At 44.0% G+C, this 19,032-nt stretch overlaps 1 protein-coding gene across 1 annotated transcript; it reads left to right on the top strand.

Annotated features, from left to right (window-relative positions):
• Positions 1 to 4,806: 4,806 nt before the first annotated feature.
• On the top strand, positions 4,807 to 17,166 carry LOC135186744 (cytochrome P450 2J6-like). Its single transcript, XM_064164728.1, has 9 exons — positions 4,807 to 4,971; positions 6,684 to 6,846; positions 8,683 to 8,832; positions 9,752 to 9,912; positions 10,914 to 11,087; positions 11,869 to 12,010; positions 13,791 to 13,978; positions 15,689 to 15,830; positions 16,988 to 17,166. The coding sequence occupies exons 1-9, from the start codon at positions 4,807 to 4,809 to the stop codon at positions 17,164 to 17,166; spliced, it is 1,464 nt and encodes a 487-aa protein (XP_064020798.1).
• The last annotated feature ends 1,866 nt before the right edge of the window (positions 17,167 to 19,032 follow it).

Below are 19,032 nucleotides of genomic sequence, written 5' to 3'. Positions count from 1 at the left end.
TAAAACACTACAATTACTATGTGATTTCTTTTCTAGAAGAAGAGGCATCTACACAATGCCTGTCTGCTAGGATATGGTCTCTGAGATGAAAAAGAATTAATTAATATCTTTCAAAAAAAGAATAATTAGGTGTTAGGTGAGTATTGACTTTGCCCTTTCATCATATTTTAGGTGAAGTTATGATAGTCTGTGGAGCACAACTGAGAGATTATTGTCCTGGCTAGTGGATTGCATGATGTTTTAAAAGTTTAGTTTTGTTTTATTTTATTGGAATTAACATTTGGGAGGTGAGAAGATGAACAAGTTCTATCTTATCTGTGAAAAAAGACCAAATAAACTGAAGGTAGAAGCAACGCTTTTGGTCTTTATTGATTTGTGGACCCTGTATACCTTTTGAGACAGGTTTGTACCTGTGACAACACAAGAGATTTACATAATGCCTTCAGTCACAGGGATTTAGTTGTTATTGTTCATTCAGGAAAGGATTTCAGACCTCATCTCCCATGCTGGGATGGCAAAATTTGTTTTCTCATAAAGCTGCTTCTACTCCTTTCTTTTTCAGCCCCTAGGCGATGTAGCAATTGGAGTTCTTGCTGATTTAGAAGTGCCAAAGCAAACCGCAGTAGTGAGATAAATGGAGTTGGCTTAGGATGTCTCTGTCTGCTGAGTGAATTGTCAGGGAATGTTTGCCCCTCAAAAGTGTGGGAGATTTCCCAGGTTCAGTCATTTTAACATCTATGGTGCCTCAGACTTCGGTCCTAAATATTGTTTAGCTGAACACAAGCCTTAGCTACAGCAGTTTGCATCCCTTATACTGTGGCTGTGAACCAGCTTGCTTTATCACTTGATTATTTGGTGCTTTGTGGATCTCTACGTGAAGTTTTACTTTGTATAATTTAGTGGTTGGTTTGCTCGTGGTTTTTTGTTTGTTTCTATTAGCTGGTGCATTTCTTGATCAAATAGTTGAAAAACCCACTGTACTCAGTTATGTTGCAGTGTGTCTTCCAAGAAGTGCAGGAGATTAAGGGACTCCACGCAATTGCAGATCTGCCTGCTTTAGAATCATGTCATGGTTTGTCTCAGAGCAGGCTTGTTGAACTTTCTAGTCTGCAGCTTCCATCTCAAAACCTTTCAGCAAAACCAAGGATTCCAACGATGGGGAGAGGAACTGGTCCTGGAGGAAGCTGGGTCCGCATCCATTGCAGCTTTAAGAGCTGCAAAATGAGGAGACATGCTGCTAGAGCTACACAAACCTCAGCAATCCACAACATAGCAAAAGTTTAGCCTCTCCTGGTTTGAGGTTTGGTTGATTGGTTGGGTTCAGAGCTGTGCAGATGAGTTTGTTTCTGTTGAAGTCAAACTCAATCTAAAGAATGTGTGTCTGCTCTAACCACCTCTCTGTCTCTGCCAATCTACTCTTTTCCCAAGCTGAAGTCTTTAGGAAACTGAACTGTGTGATCCCTGGTAGCCAAGCCACACCTACTCTCTTTTATCATCTGTAGTTGTGATCTCTCTCTTCCCCCCCCTCGCCCCCCAGTTAGAATGTTGTTTCTTAGTCTCGGTGCTGCGTCCAAATGGATGTTATGAGCACGAAATAGGAAGGTTTAATGGTACCCACGGGCTTTGCAAGAACACCTGTGAATTCCTTTAAACTTCGAGCAGCTGTCTGACAGTTGCAGGCTTGGATACTCATTTCAGTTTGTTTTCTAATCAGTTTGGTTTCTATAGATTATTTTTATCTGGTAATAGAACTATAGAATCATTTTGTTTGGAAAAGACCTCTAAGATTACTGAGTCCAACCATCACCTAACTCTACCAAGTCAGATGCTAGATTGTGTCCCTTAGCACCACATCTCTGTGTCTTCTAAACACCTCCAGGGCTGGTGATTCAATTACCTCCCTGGACAGCCCGTTCCAGTGTTTGAGAGCCTGTGCTGCAGCGTATCCCCTGTGACCTTTTGCAGTGACCCTGTCCTGCTTACTGTCTGTTCTCTTAGACCTTTGTGCAAGAGAAATCTGGGTCCTTCTGAATAAGGCTCCACCCAACAGGAGATTTAGTCTGCGTGTGGCCTTTTGGACACTGTGGGCAATTGTTTTCCTCCTGCTGATTGCTGTGGGTGTGCTGAAGTATGGTGAGGCAAAGTTGTTTCAGAAAAGCTTAGGCTGAAGCTCACAAGGACGGGAAAAGCGAGGGAAGTGATTTAGCAGAATTCAGTATTCCTGATGTTAATATTGTCAGTGTATGCAAGCAGTAGCTCTTCACATAAATCTTGCTTGCTGTCCTGTGACACAAATTCTATTACGAGAGCTCACCAGTCAAGATGACAGATGTTAAGTTTAGTTGTTCCGAACAGAGGAGGAAATCTGCTTTTTGTAATGGAGGTTTCAGGCCATAGGAGTGGGAAGAAAATGCAGCAGTTGCAGAGGACAGGGAAAGAGCAACATCTTCAGAGAGATGTGAAGTAAACAAATGATCAATGTGGTGTACTGGCCGTGGAAAGAGTTCCTGATTACAGCTCTGCCTGAGATGTGTGTCATCTGTTATTCCATAAGTACCAGGGCTTGGATTTTTCCTGCTGCAGGAACAGGCTCAGTGTGTACTAGAAAACAGTGGCTGGTTGCATACTGTGCATATATTGCTTGCCTCGGTGGTGTTTGCTTGCTGATTGGCTTGGTGTCAAGCTAAACAGAGCAGAAATTGCTGAGCAGATGGGTTGGACTCAATGATCTTGAAGGTCTTTTCCAATCTAAGAAATTCTGTGATTCTATGATTCTGGTTTTTTTCAGTGGAGACACTAATTTGTCATTTTTCAGCTTAGCTCTTCCTTCTTCCCTTGCACCCTCTGGTCTTTCAAAAGCTTCATAACAGGAGCTGTTGATTGGTTGGTGGTGTTAGAATTCCTCTGTGGGGAGAGAATTAAATAAACACAGTATGTCCAGACAAGCCCTGAGAGAGGGAAAATGTTGCTTAGAACACAGATCTAGTGTGACCATGAGACTGGGAAATGTGAGCAAAGGAGTTCCCTATTCTGTGTTTCTATTCAGTTTGGGAAAAGAGAATCATAGAATCAACCAGGTTGGAAGAGACCTCCAAGATCATCCAGGCCAACCTAGCACCCAGCCCTAGCCAGTCAACTAGACCATGGCACTAAGTGCCTCATCCAGGCTTTTCTTGAAGACCCCCAGGAACGGTGCCTCCACCACCTCCCTGGGCAGCCCATTCCAATGGGAAATCACTCTCTCTGTGAAGAACTTCTTCTTAACATCCAGCCTATACCTACCCTGGCACAACTTGAGACTGTGTCCCCTTGTTCTATTGCTGGTTGCCTGGGAGAAGAGGCCACCCCCCACCTGGCTACAATGCCCCTTCAGGTGTTATGAATAAGCGAGATAGGTTTTTGCCCCCTACTGTCATCTGTGTTGTTGAGACCTTAGAATCATAGAATCAAGCAGGTTGGAAGACACCTCCAAGATCATCCAATCCAACCTATCCCCCAGCCCTATCCAGTCAACTAGACCATGGCTCTAAGTGCCTCATCCAGGCTTTTCTTGAACACCTCCTTGAACACCTGAAGATTGATAAGCTGTTAAGGCTGCATCAAGTACTGGAATGAAACCTGGGAGCTTCATATTCTGTTCCTAAATCTGGTCTTAGCTTGCTTCTGACTCTTTGGAACTTGTATTATCTCTTTGAGCCTAATCAACCCTGGCATTCACTCTTCAAAGGAGGGTTAAGACCGACTAATGAGAGCCAAGATGTTGATGGCAGCTATGGCTGTTTCTGTTCTGTTCTTTCCCTGTCCTCTGTGTTTCCTTCACTGGAAAAGAAGATTCTCTGAGCTCTATTATCATAGAATTATTGAATTGTTTCATTTGGAAAACACCTCCAAGATCATTAAGTCCAACCTTCAGGCTAGGACCATCATGGACATGATCCCATGACCCAGCCATGGTGGGTCTGAAGTAACCCTTCTTGATCTCCTTCACCAAGCATCCTTTGCAGTGTAGGGAACTATGTGAGGCACTTGGCTGGCTTCTTCCAGGCGCACTGTGCTTGCAAGCTGGCTCCTCTGCTGTATAGACCTGAGGAGCTCAAAAAAGCACAGATCAGGGGTGCAGCCAGGCCTTTGGTGAGTGGAAAGAAGTTCTGATTCCACCAGAATCTCCAGAATCTTTCCAATGTAAGCTCAGTGACGTCCCCTGAGAGGAGATGTTGTTTTGCATAGGAGATCTGCTATGCTTTTTGTCAGTAGTTGTAGGTACACTTGATTCTTCACTGTGCCTTTTGCACTTCACCTCTATTGTTTACTAATGAAACTCGGATTACCTTGCTCCTCATTTCCAAATCTGCATTTGCAGCCACTCTTATACAAGGCTTCCTTTTGCCTCTGGCTGATAATGCTGCCTAATGAGTTTTGTCTGTGTATGTAGTGCACAAATGACAGTTGCAGCTTTGTGTCTGAGCTCTTGGCTTGCATGTAGCCAACGCTTTGAGTGCCATGCACCATCAAAGTGATTACTCAAAGGGGTATTTCTGAATGAGCTGCCTGCCTTCTAGCCTCTACTAGATGTTCTTAAAACAATGGTAGCTATTAGCATATTGCAGCATAGTGATGCATTAAATACCCTCAAGAGTGGGGTCACTAATTATTTTCTGGGATCAGGAAGTGTGGTAGGATAGAAGGCAGGAGCAGAAAGCAGAAAGTTTAAATGTGCTAGGGGAGAGTCAAGAAGAACAGTACAGGTTCACTTCAGCTGACAGATTCATAGCAATTTTCTCAGAGTAGTTTTGGAGGTGTGAAATGATGCTAAGTGTAGTTCTCATTTCCTTGGGTTTGTTTCTTTTCAGTGTGCAGTTCCTGAACTTGCAATGGAGAAGTCGTGGATTTCCTCCTGGACCAACTCCGTTTCCCATCATCGGAGGCCTGTGGCAGATAAATTTTAGAGCTGATCGTGGGAGTCTGAAAAAGGTATGCATTTGCAGCTGTGAACTGAAAGAGCTACTGAGGCACAAGCTGTAACAGGCTAGTGAAGGCTGTTGATAAGCTAATGTGGTAGCAGGGAAAATTTAATCCTGAGGGAAGGTGAATTGTGGAAGTTAAGTAAGTCCCTGAAAACATGAAGTAAAATTTGCAGAGAGTCTGTCTCACAGGAAAGCTACTATGTGTGCAAGCTAAGCAGAACTGAGGACAAGAATTTTGCCTCAAAAAAGATTTCATTTTTTAAGGGAAGTTTTTTACCTTGAAAGAAAAAAAACATATCTCAGATTTCCCATCACAGTCATGTATGGAAAATCTCCTGAAACTAGGTGTTTTGAATTCAGGAGGTGTGAAAAGCACACTAGTATGTCTCCTGCTGTAATGGGATGGAAATGAGATTGCATCCCATATGCAGCAAAAACCTTAGATCTGTTGTTTTTCTGAAGACCAGTCTGGGAATTGCCTCTTGCAGATAAGCTAAGGATGTAAATGATGGTGAAAGGAAGGACTTGGTGGCAATATATAGATCCATGCTAAACATGTTAATAAAGTCTCTTTCAGTGCTCTTCTTCTTCCACTAAGCCAGAACTTCAGGAAAGAACCTAATGTGTTGATGTATTTTTCAAGTTGAAACCTTTCCTTGGGTGCTAAATACAAGCTACATGTCAGAGGATACCTGGCTGCAGCTGAATAATGTTGCTTTGGGGAAAAGAAACTTAAAATACCTTGATATTAAGGTTTGCTAGTGGGTACACATTCATCACTGGGAAAGGTCAGTGCTCTACTGTTTCTTTATCATAGAATCTGGAGTCAAAGGCTTTGTGCTTGCTGACCACCCCGAGGGTTGTCTGAGACCAGTTCCCATCACTGGTCAAGCTGAAGTGGGATCTATGTGGGAGTTGGTCTCTTCTCTGAGAAAACCAGCAACAGAACAAGGGGACAAAGTCTCAAGTTGTGCCAGGGGAGGTCTAGGCTTGATATTGGGAGGAAGTTCTTCACAGAGAGAGTCATTTGCCATTGGAATGGGCTGCCCAGGGAGGTGGTGGAGTCACCATCCCTGGAGGTGTTCAAGAAAAGCCTGGTTGAGGCACTTAGTGCCTTGGTCTGGTTGATTGGACAGGTCTGGGTGCTAGGTTGGACTGGATGATCTTGGAGGTCTCTTCCAACTTGGTTGATTCTATGGTTCTATGCCAGTGGAAATTAGTTCTGTATAAGAGAGGAAGAGGTCCTACCATTGAAACTTGAAATCTGCACTACTAGAAGAGGAGTTACACCCAGAACATGTAATTTAAAGAAGTTCTAGCTGTTGGCTGAGGAAGTGAAATGGAGAGTTGAAAAATGTAATCAAGAACAGGCAGGTGGGTGAAGTTTTGTGTGAGATCAAAGATGGACCTGTAAGCACTTGGTCAGGGGCATTTCCTAGCTGTTAATACTGCAAAGGCAGCATAAGGCAAGTATTAAAAAGAGGAAGAGCATCCATTCTTTTAGCATTCACCATGCTGGGAATAGTGGGCTCCCAGAGAGCACCCAGAACCTTACTGTGGTAAGAACTCACTGCAAAACAAAATTAGTCTCTTTTCACTTCCTAACCCCGCTCAAGTAACATCATGTTGGAAGAGAGCCTCACATCATGTGTGCATTTTGATTGATACTTCTCCAATAGTGATTTGTTTGGGTTTTTTTGGCATTGATCTAACCTACAGCTGGCAAAAATCTATGGCAACATCTGTACCCTGTGGCTGGGTCACACACCTGTAGTGGTGCTGTACGGGTTCCAAGCCGTGAAGAATGGTCTCGCCACCAACTCAGAGGATATTACTGGGAAACTAGAGTCCTTTGTCTTCAAAAGAGTGACAAATGGAAAGGGTAAGATGTTCATACCTTAGGAAGAATTTAATCCTAAGTTACCACTTCACCCTTTCTGTCTGATTAGGGTGAATAATGTATTTCTACAGCATTATAAGTCCCACTGTCACATGTGTTTCGGAATCTCATCAGAAGACCAATATTTGTACCCAGGTCTTACTTGTTCATTTGTACTGTTATTGAAGTGTGTGTCCTGATTTGGAATAATCTGGAGATTGCAGACTTCTCTGCCTTCTCTTTATGCTCCTAGTTGTTTGCTTATAGCAGAGCCTTCTGTAGGAAAAGCAAACCTGTTGAACAAGGTCTAGCCTTTTGAGAACGCCAAAGACAGAAACATCCCTGGATTTGTCAATGTACTGATCAGATTGTATATGCAACACATCTTTGTTTAGAGCTTCTTGTACCACCATTTACATTAGACACTGCTGAATTATGGTGGATGGAATATAAAGAAGGTGCTGTGTTTAAAGCAGAAATGATTGAACATGTTTCCACCTCTTAACCAGAGCATAAAGATGCTCTTATCCTCAGTCAGGCTTTGTTGCATGTGGACTACAATCTGGAAAGATTTCATTTATAATGCTAGCTAATGTAAGTAGAGAAAAGCATGTGTAAAGAATAGTGATGTTTAAGTCTGGGGCCATTTCAGTCCATTTTGAAGGGTCTCTATTGCCACCTTTTGTCTGGGTGATCTGGAGTTAGCTAGCTGGGCTATGACAAGTTGCTAGTGCTATACTAGCAATCTGTAGCAGGGATGGCTTTAACAACCGCAGCACAGCTGCAAGTTGGCAACTCTCTGCAACATGAACACCTGTCTGTTGGGCTGCCTCCTTTTCTGCTAGCCCAGGGTCCCATGATAACAAAAGGAGTAGGGGAGAGCTATTCCAGACTGGGACCAAGCTGGCTTTCCAAGGGGAAGTATAGGCTAGACTGGTAAAGGGAAGTGTAGCGAATGGTTTATGCTCTTCTATTTTCTAGAACACAGGCTCAGAGCACTGCAGCCTGTCCTGCAGCAAGACCTCTGATTCTAGGAAGCCATTTGTAGATGCTCTGCTTCTTGCTAAGTGCTTCTTGCCTTGGCTTCATTGTCTTTCTAGAAAGGATCTGGAATAGAACAAGAGCTCATTCTTTGGTGCAAAGAGCCTGGTAAAAGCAGGATCCCCTGAGCTACAGAGACTCTGTAGCTCAGAACCATTTATTGAGTGTAGTCATCAAAGAGGTTTTGTTTTCTGCTTTTCCTTTTTTTTTTTCCTTCTTATTTTTCTTTTTGTCTCCCAAGTCCTACCAAGAGGGAGATGTGTTGATCTGCAAAAAGTCTGTGTTAAGTTAATCAGCACAAGCATAGGTAATGCTCTGACCTCCACAGTGAGCTGCACTGTTGGCTGTGAGCAGCTGGGTGAGAGACACCACTGTATTTCCAGATGGTAGGAACTTGAACTTAGTTTGTTGGGGAAAGCTGTCATTGCCCCTCCTGCAAAAACACCATGTCCATGTGGGTATGTTGGCAAGCACAGCTTACAAGTAAGGATTAATTGCATTAATGGCAGAGTTTTGAGCATTGACCACTGCTTTTGGATGCTTCAAAAAGAACAGGAATAGATCTGGAAGGCAGATGTGTGTCAGTCCTGAGATTTGAGTCTGCATAATGCAGGGGTGGGAATGTATTAGTTGAGATGTTTTCTCTGTCTTTAACAAAAACAATTAAAAGAAGGCTGCTCTGATGTGGCTGCCCTCTTCATGAGTGGCAGCATGATGGGAAGGTGACTCTTAGTGTGCATGCTCTTTGTTATTGTATGAACATTAACATGACACGAAATTGATTCATGATGGCTGCAGGTCTCCTGGCCTCAAGTGGTCTTGTCTGGAAACATCAAAGACATTTTGGAACTGGAGCTCTCCGAAAACTGGGAATGGGGAATAAAGGAATAGAACGTGGGATACAAACAGAGGCCTGTTTTTTGGTTGAGTTCTTCAGGAGCAAAGAAGGTATGTCCTAGATGAGAGGAATGGGAACTGCATTTGGGCTTTTTACATGGTCTACATTACTCTAAAGGTAAACACTAACTATTTCTGCTCCAGAAAATAAGGACTTTGGAGCACAGTTTGGATTTAAAGTGCAATCAAAGCTCTAGAGTGGACTCCAGCAATGTGTTTTTTGATCCAGAGAAGGGCAACAAAGCTGGTGAAGGGCCTGGAACACAAACCCTATGAGGAGAGGCTGAGGGAGCTGGGGTTGTTTAGCCTGGAGAAGAGGAGGCTCAGGGCTGATCTTATTACTGTCTACAACTACCTGAAGGGACATTGTAGCCAGGTGGGGGGTGGCCTCTTCTCCCAGGCAACCAGCAATAGAACAAGGGGACACAGTCTCAAGTTGTGCCGGGGTAGGTATGGGCTGGATGTTAGGAGGAAGTTCTTCACAGAGAGAGTGATTGGCATTGGAATGGGCTGCCCAGGGAGGTGGTGGAGGCACCGTCCCTGGAGGTGTTCAAGAAAAGACTGGATAAGGCACTTAGTGCCATGGTCTGGTTGACTGGCTAGGGCTGGGTGCTAGGTTGGACTGGATGATCTTGGAGGTCTCTTCCAACCTGGTTGATTCTATTCTGTGATTCTATTCTATTCTATCCCAACACCAAGGTCAAGGTTTTTAATTCTTTCGTTTTAAAGCAAACAGAACCCCAAGGCTGGAAGCTGGAACTTGAGGCCTCTTCCTTCTCATTTTGAATGGGGTTTGTCTGTTGTTACATTTGCCAATGAATTTTGGACAGTTTTGTCTAACAGTCTAAATAACATACAGAATGTCTGATAGAGAACACCTCTTAAAAAAATAATGTTGTGATCTTACTTCCAAGCTAGCAAAGGAAGTCAAGGAAGTGCTTTGGAGCTAAATGCTTCTCTCTGTCTGTAGGCAGAGCTGTCGACCCTTCCTTCCCCATTGTTCATGCTGTCGCTAATGTCATCTGTGCCGTGGTGTTTGGACATCGGTTCTCCTCAGAGGATGAAACCTTCCAACAATTGGTTGAAGCATCCAGTTGCATGTTGGCTTTTCTAAACACCCACTATTACTATGTAAGAAAATGACATATTTAATATGCAAATTAGTTTTCAGAGCATGCTATCTTTTCACTATTATGCAATAAAATTCTGTAGTTGTAGTTGTTATTATGGATATTGCATTACTTGATATACATTGAATGCTCATTTAAAATTCTGACTCTGAGTGTGAGTGCTGCAGTGCTTTGGGTTTGATTAGTCTATTGCTGTCTACAACCACCTGAAGGGAGGCTGTAGCCAGGTGGGGGGTTGATCTCTTCTCCTAGACAACCAGCAACAGAACAAGGGGACACAGTCTCAAGTTGTGCCGAAGGAGGTCTAGGCTGGATGTTAGGAGGAAGTTCTTCACAGAGAGAGTGATTGGCATTGGAATGGGCTGCCCAGGGAGGTGGTGGAGGCACTGTCCCTGGAGGTGTTCAAGAAAAGCCTGGATGAGGCACTTCGTGCCGTGGTCTAGTTGGTTGGACAGGTCTGGGTGCTAGGTTGGACTGGATGATCTTGGAGGTCTGTTCCAACCTGCTTGATTCTATGATTCCATGTTACTAATCTTTAGTAGAGTTTCTCAGCTTGAGATGCTGAACCTTGAGATGCTGAGCTTGAGATGCTAGTGAGCCTTGTTGAGGTCAAAGCATGATACTCTTTGCATTAGAACAGAAGAGAATGATACTTTTCTGTGTGCTAAGGTAATATATATAAACGTTTATTGACATTAAATTTGTTAACATTAATGCATGTTAAATCTATATAGGAAAGCTGATTCTTTTGTTGGTGAATTAATAGGGCAAATACAAGTAGATAATAAAGAATCCAGGGTGGAAACTGCTTTGCCTTTACTTTGTGGTTTTAAAGTTTGTTCAGGTACTCAACACTTTGCTTCAATGCCACAGTATTTTTCCTAGAGGCATAGATTAATCAAATTAGCACCAAAAATGCCCCCTCTGTATCTCTATAATAGCCTTGCTCATGCTATCTAACTTACATCTGTATCATTCACGTATCAAATACTTGCTCCACAGATATGTGAAGTTCTCCAAGATGTTGTAGAGTACCTCCCTGGACCTCAACACAAGGCATCGTATTCTTGCGAGTTTCTTCGGTCTTTTGTAAGGCAGGAGATCAAAATCCACAGGGAAAAGGGCAAAACAGATGAACCAGATTTCATTGACCTTTACCTGGATCAGATAGAGAAAGTGAGTCATGTATGCTGTTTGTGACACAAATCCTATCACAAAGGATTCCCTGTGCCTTTCCTACTGTTGTCTGTACATCACAGAGCGAATGACAGAGCTCTACAGAAAGCCTTTAAACACTCTGCTGTCAACTTCAAATATGAAGTTTCAATAATGATTTTAATAATTTGGTTTAGAAGTGTAAAACACATTTTTTTCTTGTTGTGCTGTGGGATCTCTAGTGCAGGCTGGGCAGTGGGTGGTAGGGAAGAGTTTGAAGAGATGCAGATATTTGGGTGGCTAATTCTGATTCTTTGTGGTTTAATATTTGCATTTATTATCTTTCTGCTCTTTACCAAGCTTTTGTGTGCTTAGTACTGTATGGTTGTCATCATAATCTTAAAATGATGGCAGTCTTTGCTCTGAAGGAAAGCATAAACTGTTTAAAAGGTTGTTACATTCTTTAAGTGATAGCTGCCATCAGCAAATCTGCACAAAGTGACAAGGGTGGAATAAAACTGTTTTTTTTTTTTACTCATTCTGGTGTGGAAGTTTGCAGCAAGACGAGAAGTCATTTTGGAAGGCAGCATAACAGGATCTCAGACACCTGACAGTTTCAACAGCACCTGTAATTTAACAGTATCTGTACACTTATCTGGGGAATACTGTTGTATAAATCTGTGGTTTCCTGTATTTTCTCTGTCCCCTAGAAATACTGTTTGTGTAGCTCCAGTGATTGCTCTCTGTCTCAGTGCTGTTACACATATACACCTCATTTTACCTTTCTCATTGACTCCTGCAGGCTAAAAATATCCCAAATTCTGCATATGATGAGGACAACATGGTGCAGTGTGTTTTTGACCTGTTCCTGGGTGGCACAGAGACCACTGCCACCACTCTGCGCTGGGCTCTGCTCTATATGATGGCTTATCCTGACATCCAAGGTGAGCTGTAAACAATGGACCCAGGAATGTTTGAAGTAGAACAACTGTCTGTTAAAATCTCTGCCCAGGGAGGTGGTGGAGTCACCATCCCTGGAGCTGTTCAAGAAAAGACTGGATGAGGCACTTAGTGACGTGGTCTAGATGACTGGACAGGAATGGCTGCTAGGTTGGACTGGATAATCTTGGAGGTCTCTTCCAACTTGCTTGATTCTGTGATTCTAAGATCAAGATTTTTTTGAGGATCAAGCTTTTTCTTTTTAAGAGCATGGTTTTGAGCATTGCTTTTAAGAAGCCAGTGTAGTAAAAAAAAACAACCCAAATCAGTGTTATTCAGCTTCTGGTGCTGTGTTTTGTCTAGTGGATTTTTGTCTATTTCAGTACTGTAAGCATGTAGTGGAAGATACAGTCCAACTGAAAACACTCAGAGTGGAATATGAGCTTGGATATTAGGAGGAAGTTCTTCACAGAGAGAGTGATTTCCCATTGGAATGGGCTGCCTGGGGAGATGGTGGAGGCACCATCCCTGGAGGTGTTCAAGAAAAGTCTGGATGAGGCACTTAGTGCCATGGTCTAGTTGACTGTCTAGGGCTGGGGGATAGGTTGGACTGGATGATCTTGGAGGTCTCTTCCAGCCTGGTTGATTCTATGATTAGGGAACAATGATGCTCTTCTGGGCTCCAGAATGTATAATAAGAATGTTTTGTTTGCACTCATTAACTGAGGCACCAGTTGGATTTCTGTATAATAGGTGTATCTGTTGTAACCTATGAGAATGCTAAGCAGAGATGAGGACAACACTGAGCAGACAAAAAGACGACTGGAAAATTCTAGATAAAGCCATATTTGTACACTGGTTTCAGAATTATTTGAAACAGGCCTTTAGGAGGTGATGAATGGTTAAGCCAAGTACATGCTTTCAGCTCTCAAGTTTAGAGCTAGACACCCTTCTTTTTGTGCTTTTGGTTTGGTGCTAGAACCATGGAAGGACAGAATACCCTGCACACAGATACCTTTCCAATTCTAGTGGCACACAAAGCAAACAAAACCTCTTAGGTTACTAACCTGGTTTTCAAGCATGAAATCTGCCCCTGAACCTGGGGACTGTATAACCCACTGTCCTTACTGAAGCCTAGATAGCAGCCAAAAAGATGAGCAGTTGATCATAGAATCAAGCAGGTTGGAAGAGACCTCCAAGATCATCCAGTCCAACCTAGCACCCAGCCCTAGGCTCTAAGTGCCTCATCCAGGCTTTTCTTGAACACCTCCAGGGATGGTGACTCCACCACTTCCCTGGGCAGCCCATTCCAATGGCAAATCACCCTCTGGCAGTTTTTGTCATATTATCCTGCTCCAGTTCTCAGCATTACATAAATGTATCAGCTTAACAGAATGGCTTCCTCGCATCACTCTGATTAATGTGCTGTAAGCCTGTGTTTACCTAAAGCAAAAATAATAGCTTGAGTAACTCAGTTGATCTCTTAAGAAGTTATTGCTTTGTCCACAGTTAACTGCCCTTCCTTTAACAATGAGCTCAGTAAACCTGTTGGGCTTGTGGAAAGATGAACTGAACATAGAATCTATAAAGTAGGCCATAGTAGAATGTAGTGAAACCATAACTAGGTGGTTGTGTAAAAGCATTTTCATTTAAGATATGATAAGCAGAAGTTATTTACATACTGTATTTTTCCTATGACAACTATAACCTGAGAAGGAAAGGAAAGCTTTGTTTCATGAAAACAGTGTGTTTTTTGTATCTGTGATGGACTTTTTGTGTGTGCAGAAAAAGTCCAGAAAGAGCTAGATGCTGTTCTGAGTCCCTCCCATCTCATCTGCTACGAGGACCGGAAGAAACTGCCTTACACAAACGCTGTGCTTCACGAGATCATGCGCTTCAGCAGCATCATCTTGATCACAATTCCCAGACAAGTGCTGAAGGACACAACTTTTTTGGGGTATCAGCTTCCAAAGGTTAAGATTCTTTCTATTCTTTGGCCATGCATTAGGCTCCTTGCAGTCATGTTTCACATTTCACTCCAGTTTAGGTCAAATGAGTGATGGTGACACAGCAGCTTTACCCTCCGGTGCCCCCTGGCCCATGGCTTTGTTTCATAGAGGGTAAAATATAGATAAGACACTCACTTCTCACACACATCAGAAGAGATGTTGAGAGACGTGTCCAGAGAAGGGTGATGAAGCTGGTGAGAAGCCTGGAACACAGCCCAGGAGCTGGGGGCACTTAGCCTGGAGAAGAGGAGGCTCAGGGGTGGCTTCATTGTTGTCTAGAACTACCTGAAGGGAGGCCTCAGGTAGCCAGGTGGGGTTTGATCTCTTTTTCCAGGCAACCAGCAACAGAACAAGGGGACACAGTCTCAAGTTGCACTGGGGGAGGTCTAGGCTGGATGTTAGGAGGAAGTTCTTCACAGAGAGAGTGATTGGCATTGGAATGGGCTGCCCAGGGAGGTGGTGGAGTCACCATCCACCATCCCTGGAAGTGTTCAAAAAATGACTGGATGAAGCACTAAGTGCTTCTAGTTGACTGGCTAGGGCTGGGTGCTAGGTTGGACTGGACGAGCTTGGAGGTCTCTTCCAACCTGGTCGATTCTATGATTTTATGTAAATGCTTTCCAGAGCACAGGTCCGCTCACTGTGAGAGTGCTACAGACTCTTACAGTCCAAGAACCTGTGTTTTTTAAATGCTTTATAAGCTTTTGGGCTCTTATACTTTCAAAAGACCTCAGAAGAAACTTATCAGGAGCATACAGTGTTATCAATAGAGAAGGTGCAGCACACTCTTAATAATCCTGGGATGTTTTGTGCCAAGTGGACAAACAGGAGATGGAATGTTTTCTCCATTGGTGATGTCTGAGACAATACCAAATGTCCACTCACCTTCACTGAGCTTCTGATTATCACCAAGATGGTATCACATTTAAAATCTAATGAGGATGCTTCCCCACAGCTTCTGAACTGCCACCTCATCTCAAATAAAAAGCTCCTGCTAGGTGCTTTTAAGGTGTCCAGCCTTTTCAAACTTAACCTCATCAGAGGGACACAGGGAGGCATCTTGCTGCACACCCCTGTTCCCTAGTGGTTGTCACACACACCTTTCCCTCCTTCACCTTGAGGAAGATAATTTGAAATGCACTATTTTGTTTTCAGAGTGCTTTGTTCTTCCCCTGTCAGAAACTGTCAAAGCTTGTCAGAAGTGGGAAAATCTCTGCTAGATTCCAGATAAGTTGCTAAGGGGTGAAGGAATACGGCAGGGAAACTCCTGAGCTTGAAATACTGATGTTTCTTTTTTTTATTATTATCATAGAATCAAGCAGGTTGGAAGAGACCTCCAAGGTCATCCAGTCTAACCTAGCACCCAGCCCTATCCGGTCATCTAGACCATGTCACTAAATGCCTCATCCAGGCTTTTCTTGAACACCTCCAGGCATGGTGACTCCACTACCTCCCTGGGCAGCCCATTCCAATGGCAAATCACTCTCTGTGAAGACCTTCCTCCTAACATCCAGCTTTTTTTTTTAAAGACAGAAAGCCCTCAGAGCAGTATGATTTAAATTCTTTTTCCTAATAAAACAACCTTTCACTTCTGCTGCTGAATTATAGCTGGAATCCCTGTCCTTTTCTTCTTGATGTGTGAGACAGAACTGAGCCAATGCATCTTCCTTTCAGGGCACCCTTATTATGGCAAACTTAGATTCAACTCTTTTTGACCCTGAATACTGGGAGACCCCTCACCAGTTCAACCCTGGTCATTTCTTGGATGAGGATGGAAATTTTGTGATCCGAGAAGCCTTCTTACCCTTCTCAGTAGGTAGGTGCACTGATAACTGAACCCATTTGAGTGGGTTAGGTTGTGAACATGAAGCTGTATATTTCTACTGCAGAGAAGGCCAAAGACTAATCCCAAACTATAGGAGCTTGTGGTTTTCCCAGCTGAGAAAAATGTTTGCCTACCAAAATTAGCTGTCTGGTAATTGTATATATGCAGATCTTCTGGTGGAGAGGAAGTAAAAGGAGTAAGGCTCTAGAATTGTCAATAATTAGGGGATTTGGGTCCTTAGAGCGTTGTCCTCTGCCATCCTCTGCATATGCCACACAATGCTATTGCAGTGGCTGTTCTGTGGCAGGCTGCTCTGCTGGACCTGATTTATTTGGTGTGAATAATTTAATACTCATTGGTGCAGCAGTGGCTGTGTCTTTCCCGGGGAGCTTCTAGGGTCACTCTTTCCCTCAGTGTGTGAGTTTTCAGAAGGTTGAACAAATCTTCTCTTGGAGATGGTGCCAGGATGGAGTAGCATGGTTGTCAGAGCTTCCAGCTGACATTTAGAAGAGTCAGACTGAGTTTCCTGGCCTAAACTGGGCAGAAGAGAAATTTGAACATTGGTTCTTCACATCCAAGTTGAATGGCCTAACCACTGCATTTCAAGGTCTGCCATGGTCTTTGCCTGACTGGAAATTATATCCTGGACACAGTTAATTGATAAATTGAGAAAAGTGGTTGTGGGTTTTTTTTTTTTGTGTGTGTGTGTTTTTTGTTTTTTTTTCTTCCAGTTTTCAGGGAAATTGAAAGCATTATACAGGAAAATGTTTGGTCAGATGTAAAATGTCTTCTCTGTTGCTGTTAGTGAGGAATATATGCCTGTACTAAGTGGAATCTGTGAGGGACCCTAAAAATGCCTTCTTGTCATTCTCATTTGAAATCAAGAGACTGAAACTCAGGTCACAGAACTGGGGAGTCCTACAGGTGAGGAAGTAAAGCATGACACTCTGAGAAGCACCTCTGGTATCTTTTTCTATTGCAGACATCTCAGCTGTTTGATTAGTTGGATTGGAGAGGAAAATGTCACATTGAGCAGAGCCTTTCGTTCCTTGATGAGGCTGAGCTGCACTCTTTTGAGAAGCTGAGATGCAGGTGCTGGTTGCAGAGCTCTGTGGGGACTGACTGCTCTTTTCCTTCTCCCACTGCAGGCCAGCGGGTGTGTCTGGGAGAGGTGCTGGCAAAGATGGAGCTTTTCATCATCTTCTGCAACTTATTGCAGACGTTCAAGTTCACTCCACCAGAAGGAGTTAAGGAAGTCAACACAGAGGCGGTCCTTGGGGGCACAATGAAACCCCATCCGTACAAGCTCTGTGCAGTTCCTCGCTAGCTTGCAGAGTATCAGAGCTCTGAGAGGCAGGCATCAGCACAGGTTTGCCAGGCTCCTGCTCTTCTGCATAGGCTTTCATTTCTAGCTCAAACTCAGTGTGATCTGTCCCTGTGTTACATGTCAAAGAAGCCAGCCCTGAAAAACATTCTGCTGTTCTAGTGCCTGCAAAAATCCCTGTGCATTGGTTTTCTGCTGCTTTGCAAATTAAATAAACATAGCAAACTATTACAGTGTCTACTACTCTTGCTAGAAACTCATCAGGAATCTTACTGGAGAGGGGGACACCGTTAAAGGCAGGTGTTCATGGGAGGACTTCCCCTCACTTCCATACGTTCTTAAATCAAGAGTGGAGTACAGAAATGCTCTGATCACTGAGTGATCAGTGTTGTATAAAATGAAAGAACTCTGCCCTTAGTCCAGTGAAAGCTTTTTTGCTCATTTCCCACCATGGCCAGCCCCAGCATCCCCTGTGTGCCAGGGAGCATGCTTCCAGCCCGAGCAGATGCGCTGCTTTTCTGGGCTTGACTTTAGGGGATGGCACACGAGGGCTCTGGTCAGGTGAAGACATTGGTCTCAGGTCTGTGGAGGAACTGTGAATGTGGCTGCTCTCTCTTCTTGTTAGAAGCACAACCTGAAGCTCAGTGTCTAAGTTGACAGTCGGGTGATGCTCTTCCTCTCTTCCCTCTCTCTCTGACAAGACACCTGCCCTCACTCAGAATGGAGTATAGCAGAGGAGCACATCCTGCTCCTGTGACTTCCCCTGGCCGTGCATGTCCTGCTGCCAGATGCTGTGTGGCACCGCACAGGTACTTCAGGTTCACAGAAAAGGTGCTGGGTGCAGGACCCTTTCCGACCTCAGTTTCTCACAGGTGCCTTGCAGGCGAGGCAGCTCCTACAAAGTGGTGGTTTGGTTTGGGTTTTTTCCTTCTAGAGCCACTCTGCTGTGCCCCCAAACAGTCAGTGGTGAGCACTTTTGCAGTGGATGAAAAAGTGTGATGAGGAAGTGGGAGAAGTTTGGCTTGATCCTGTAGGGGGGCCCTCTGCTCTCGCCAAGGACTGTGTGAATCCAGGGTACTGCTGACTGTCCCCTTCCAAGTTATGGGAGGCGTTGACCCTCCTCAAGGGTCAAGTCTTGTTTGCATTGTTCAGCTGCCCTGCTTCTCTTATGGCTGTTGAAGCTCATCCATCTCAGGTGGTATCTAAAAAGATGTGATTTCCTAGAAGCACTCCTCAGGGTAGAGTGAGACACAAGCGAGTTAGGGAACGTGTCCTGAAACCCTGTTAATAGCCCGGGAGCTTGAGCTCCTTCTCTGAGTAGCTGTCTGTAGCACTTGCCTGGCAGACACACTTGCAGCTGTATGCTTTGTGGGTGGGAGGTGGAGATTATTCCTGAAACTGAGTTTGGGACATAGAACATAAGTGATGGGATGCAGACAGGCTGCCCTCAGGCTGCTAGGGCACAGGTCACAGCATCTTTCTTTCTGAAAGTCTAAGTAGAGGTAAACAGATCCTTTGAGAGCTGAAAGGAAGATGGCAGAAGAGAATGGATCAGCAACTGTTCTGGGGAGAGGGAAAGAAAGAGGTGTTGCTGTTAAGAGGGGAAACTCTTCTCAGCTTGACCCAAATTCTCAGTTCAATCTCTGGCCAGCAAGGCTGTGTAAATATTATATCTCTGCCCCACGTCTGCAGTGATCCAACCTGCTCAACATGTTGCAACTTTTGTGTTTAGCTGTTCCAGCTCTGTAAATTTGGCCAGTAAAAGCAACTCAGCCAGCTAGGTGACTTCCCAGAGTGCCACATGCTGCTGTATAAGCCGGATGAGCTGAGCCTAGGCTTGTGCCCTGCCTGAGCAAGTGCTGAAGACAT

Source organism: Pogoniulus pusillus, chromosome 26 (genome assembly GCF_015220805.1).
Source record: "Pogoniulus pusillus isolate bPogPus1 chromosome 26, bPogPus1.pri, whole genome shotgun sequence".
Classification (NCBI taxonomy): Eukaryota; Metazoa; Chordata; class Aves; order Piciformes; family Lybiidae; genus Pogoniulus; species Pogoniulus pusillus.
The sequence above is the reverse complement of the archived record's forward strand: the minus strand, read 5'-3'. Positions and strand labels throughout refer to the sequence as shown.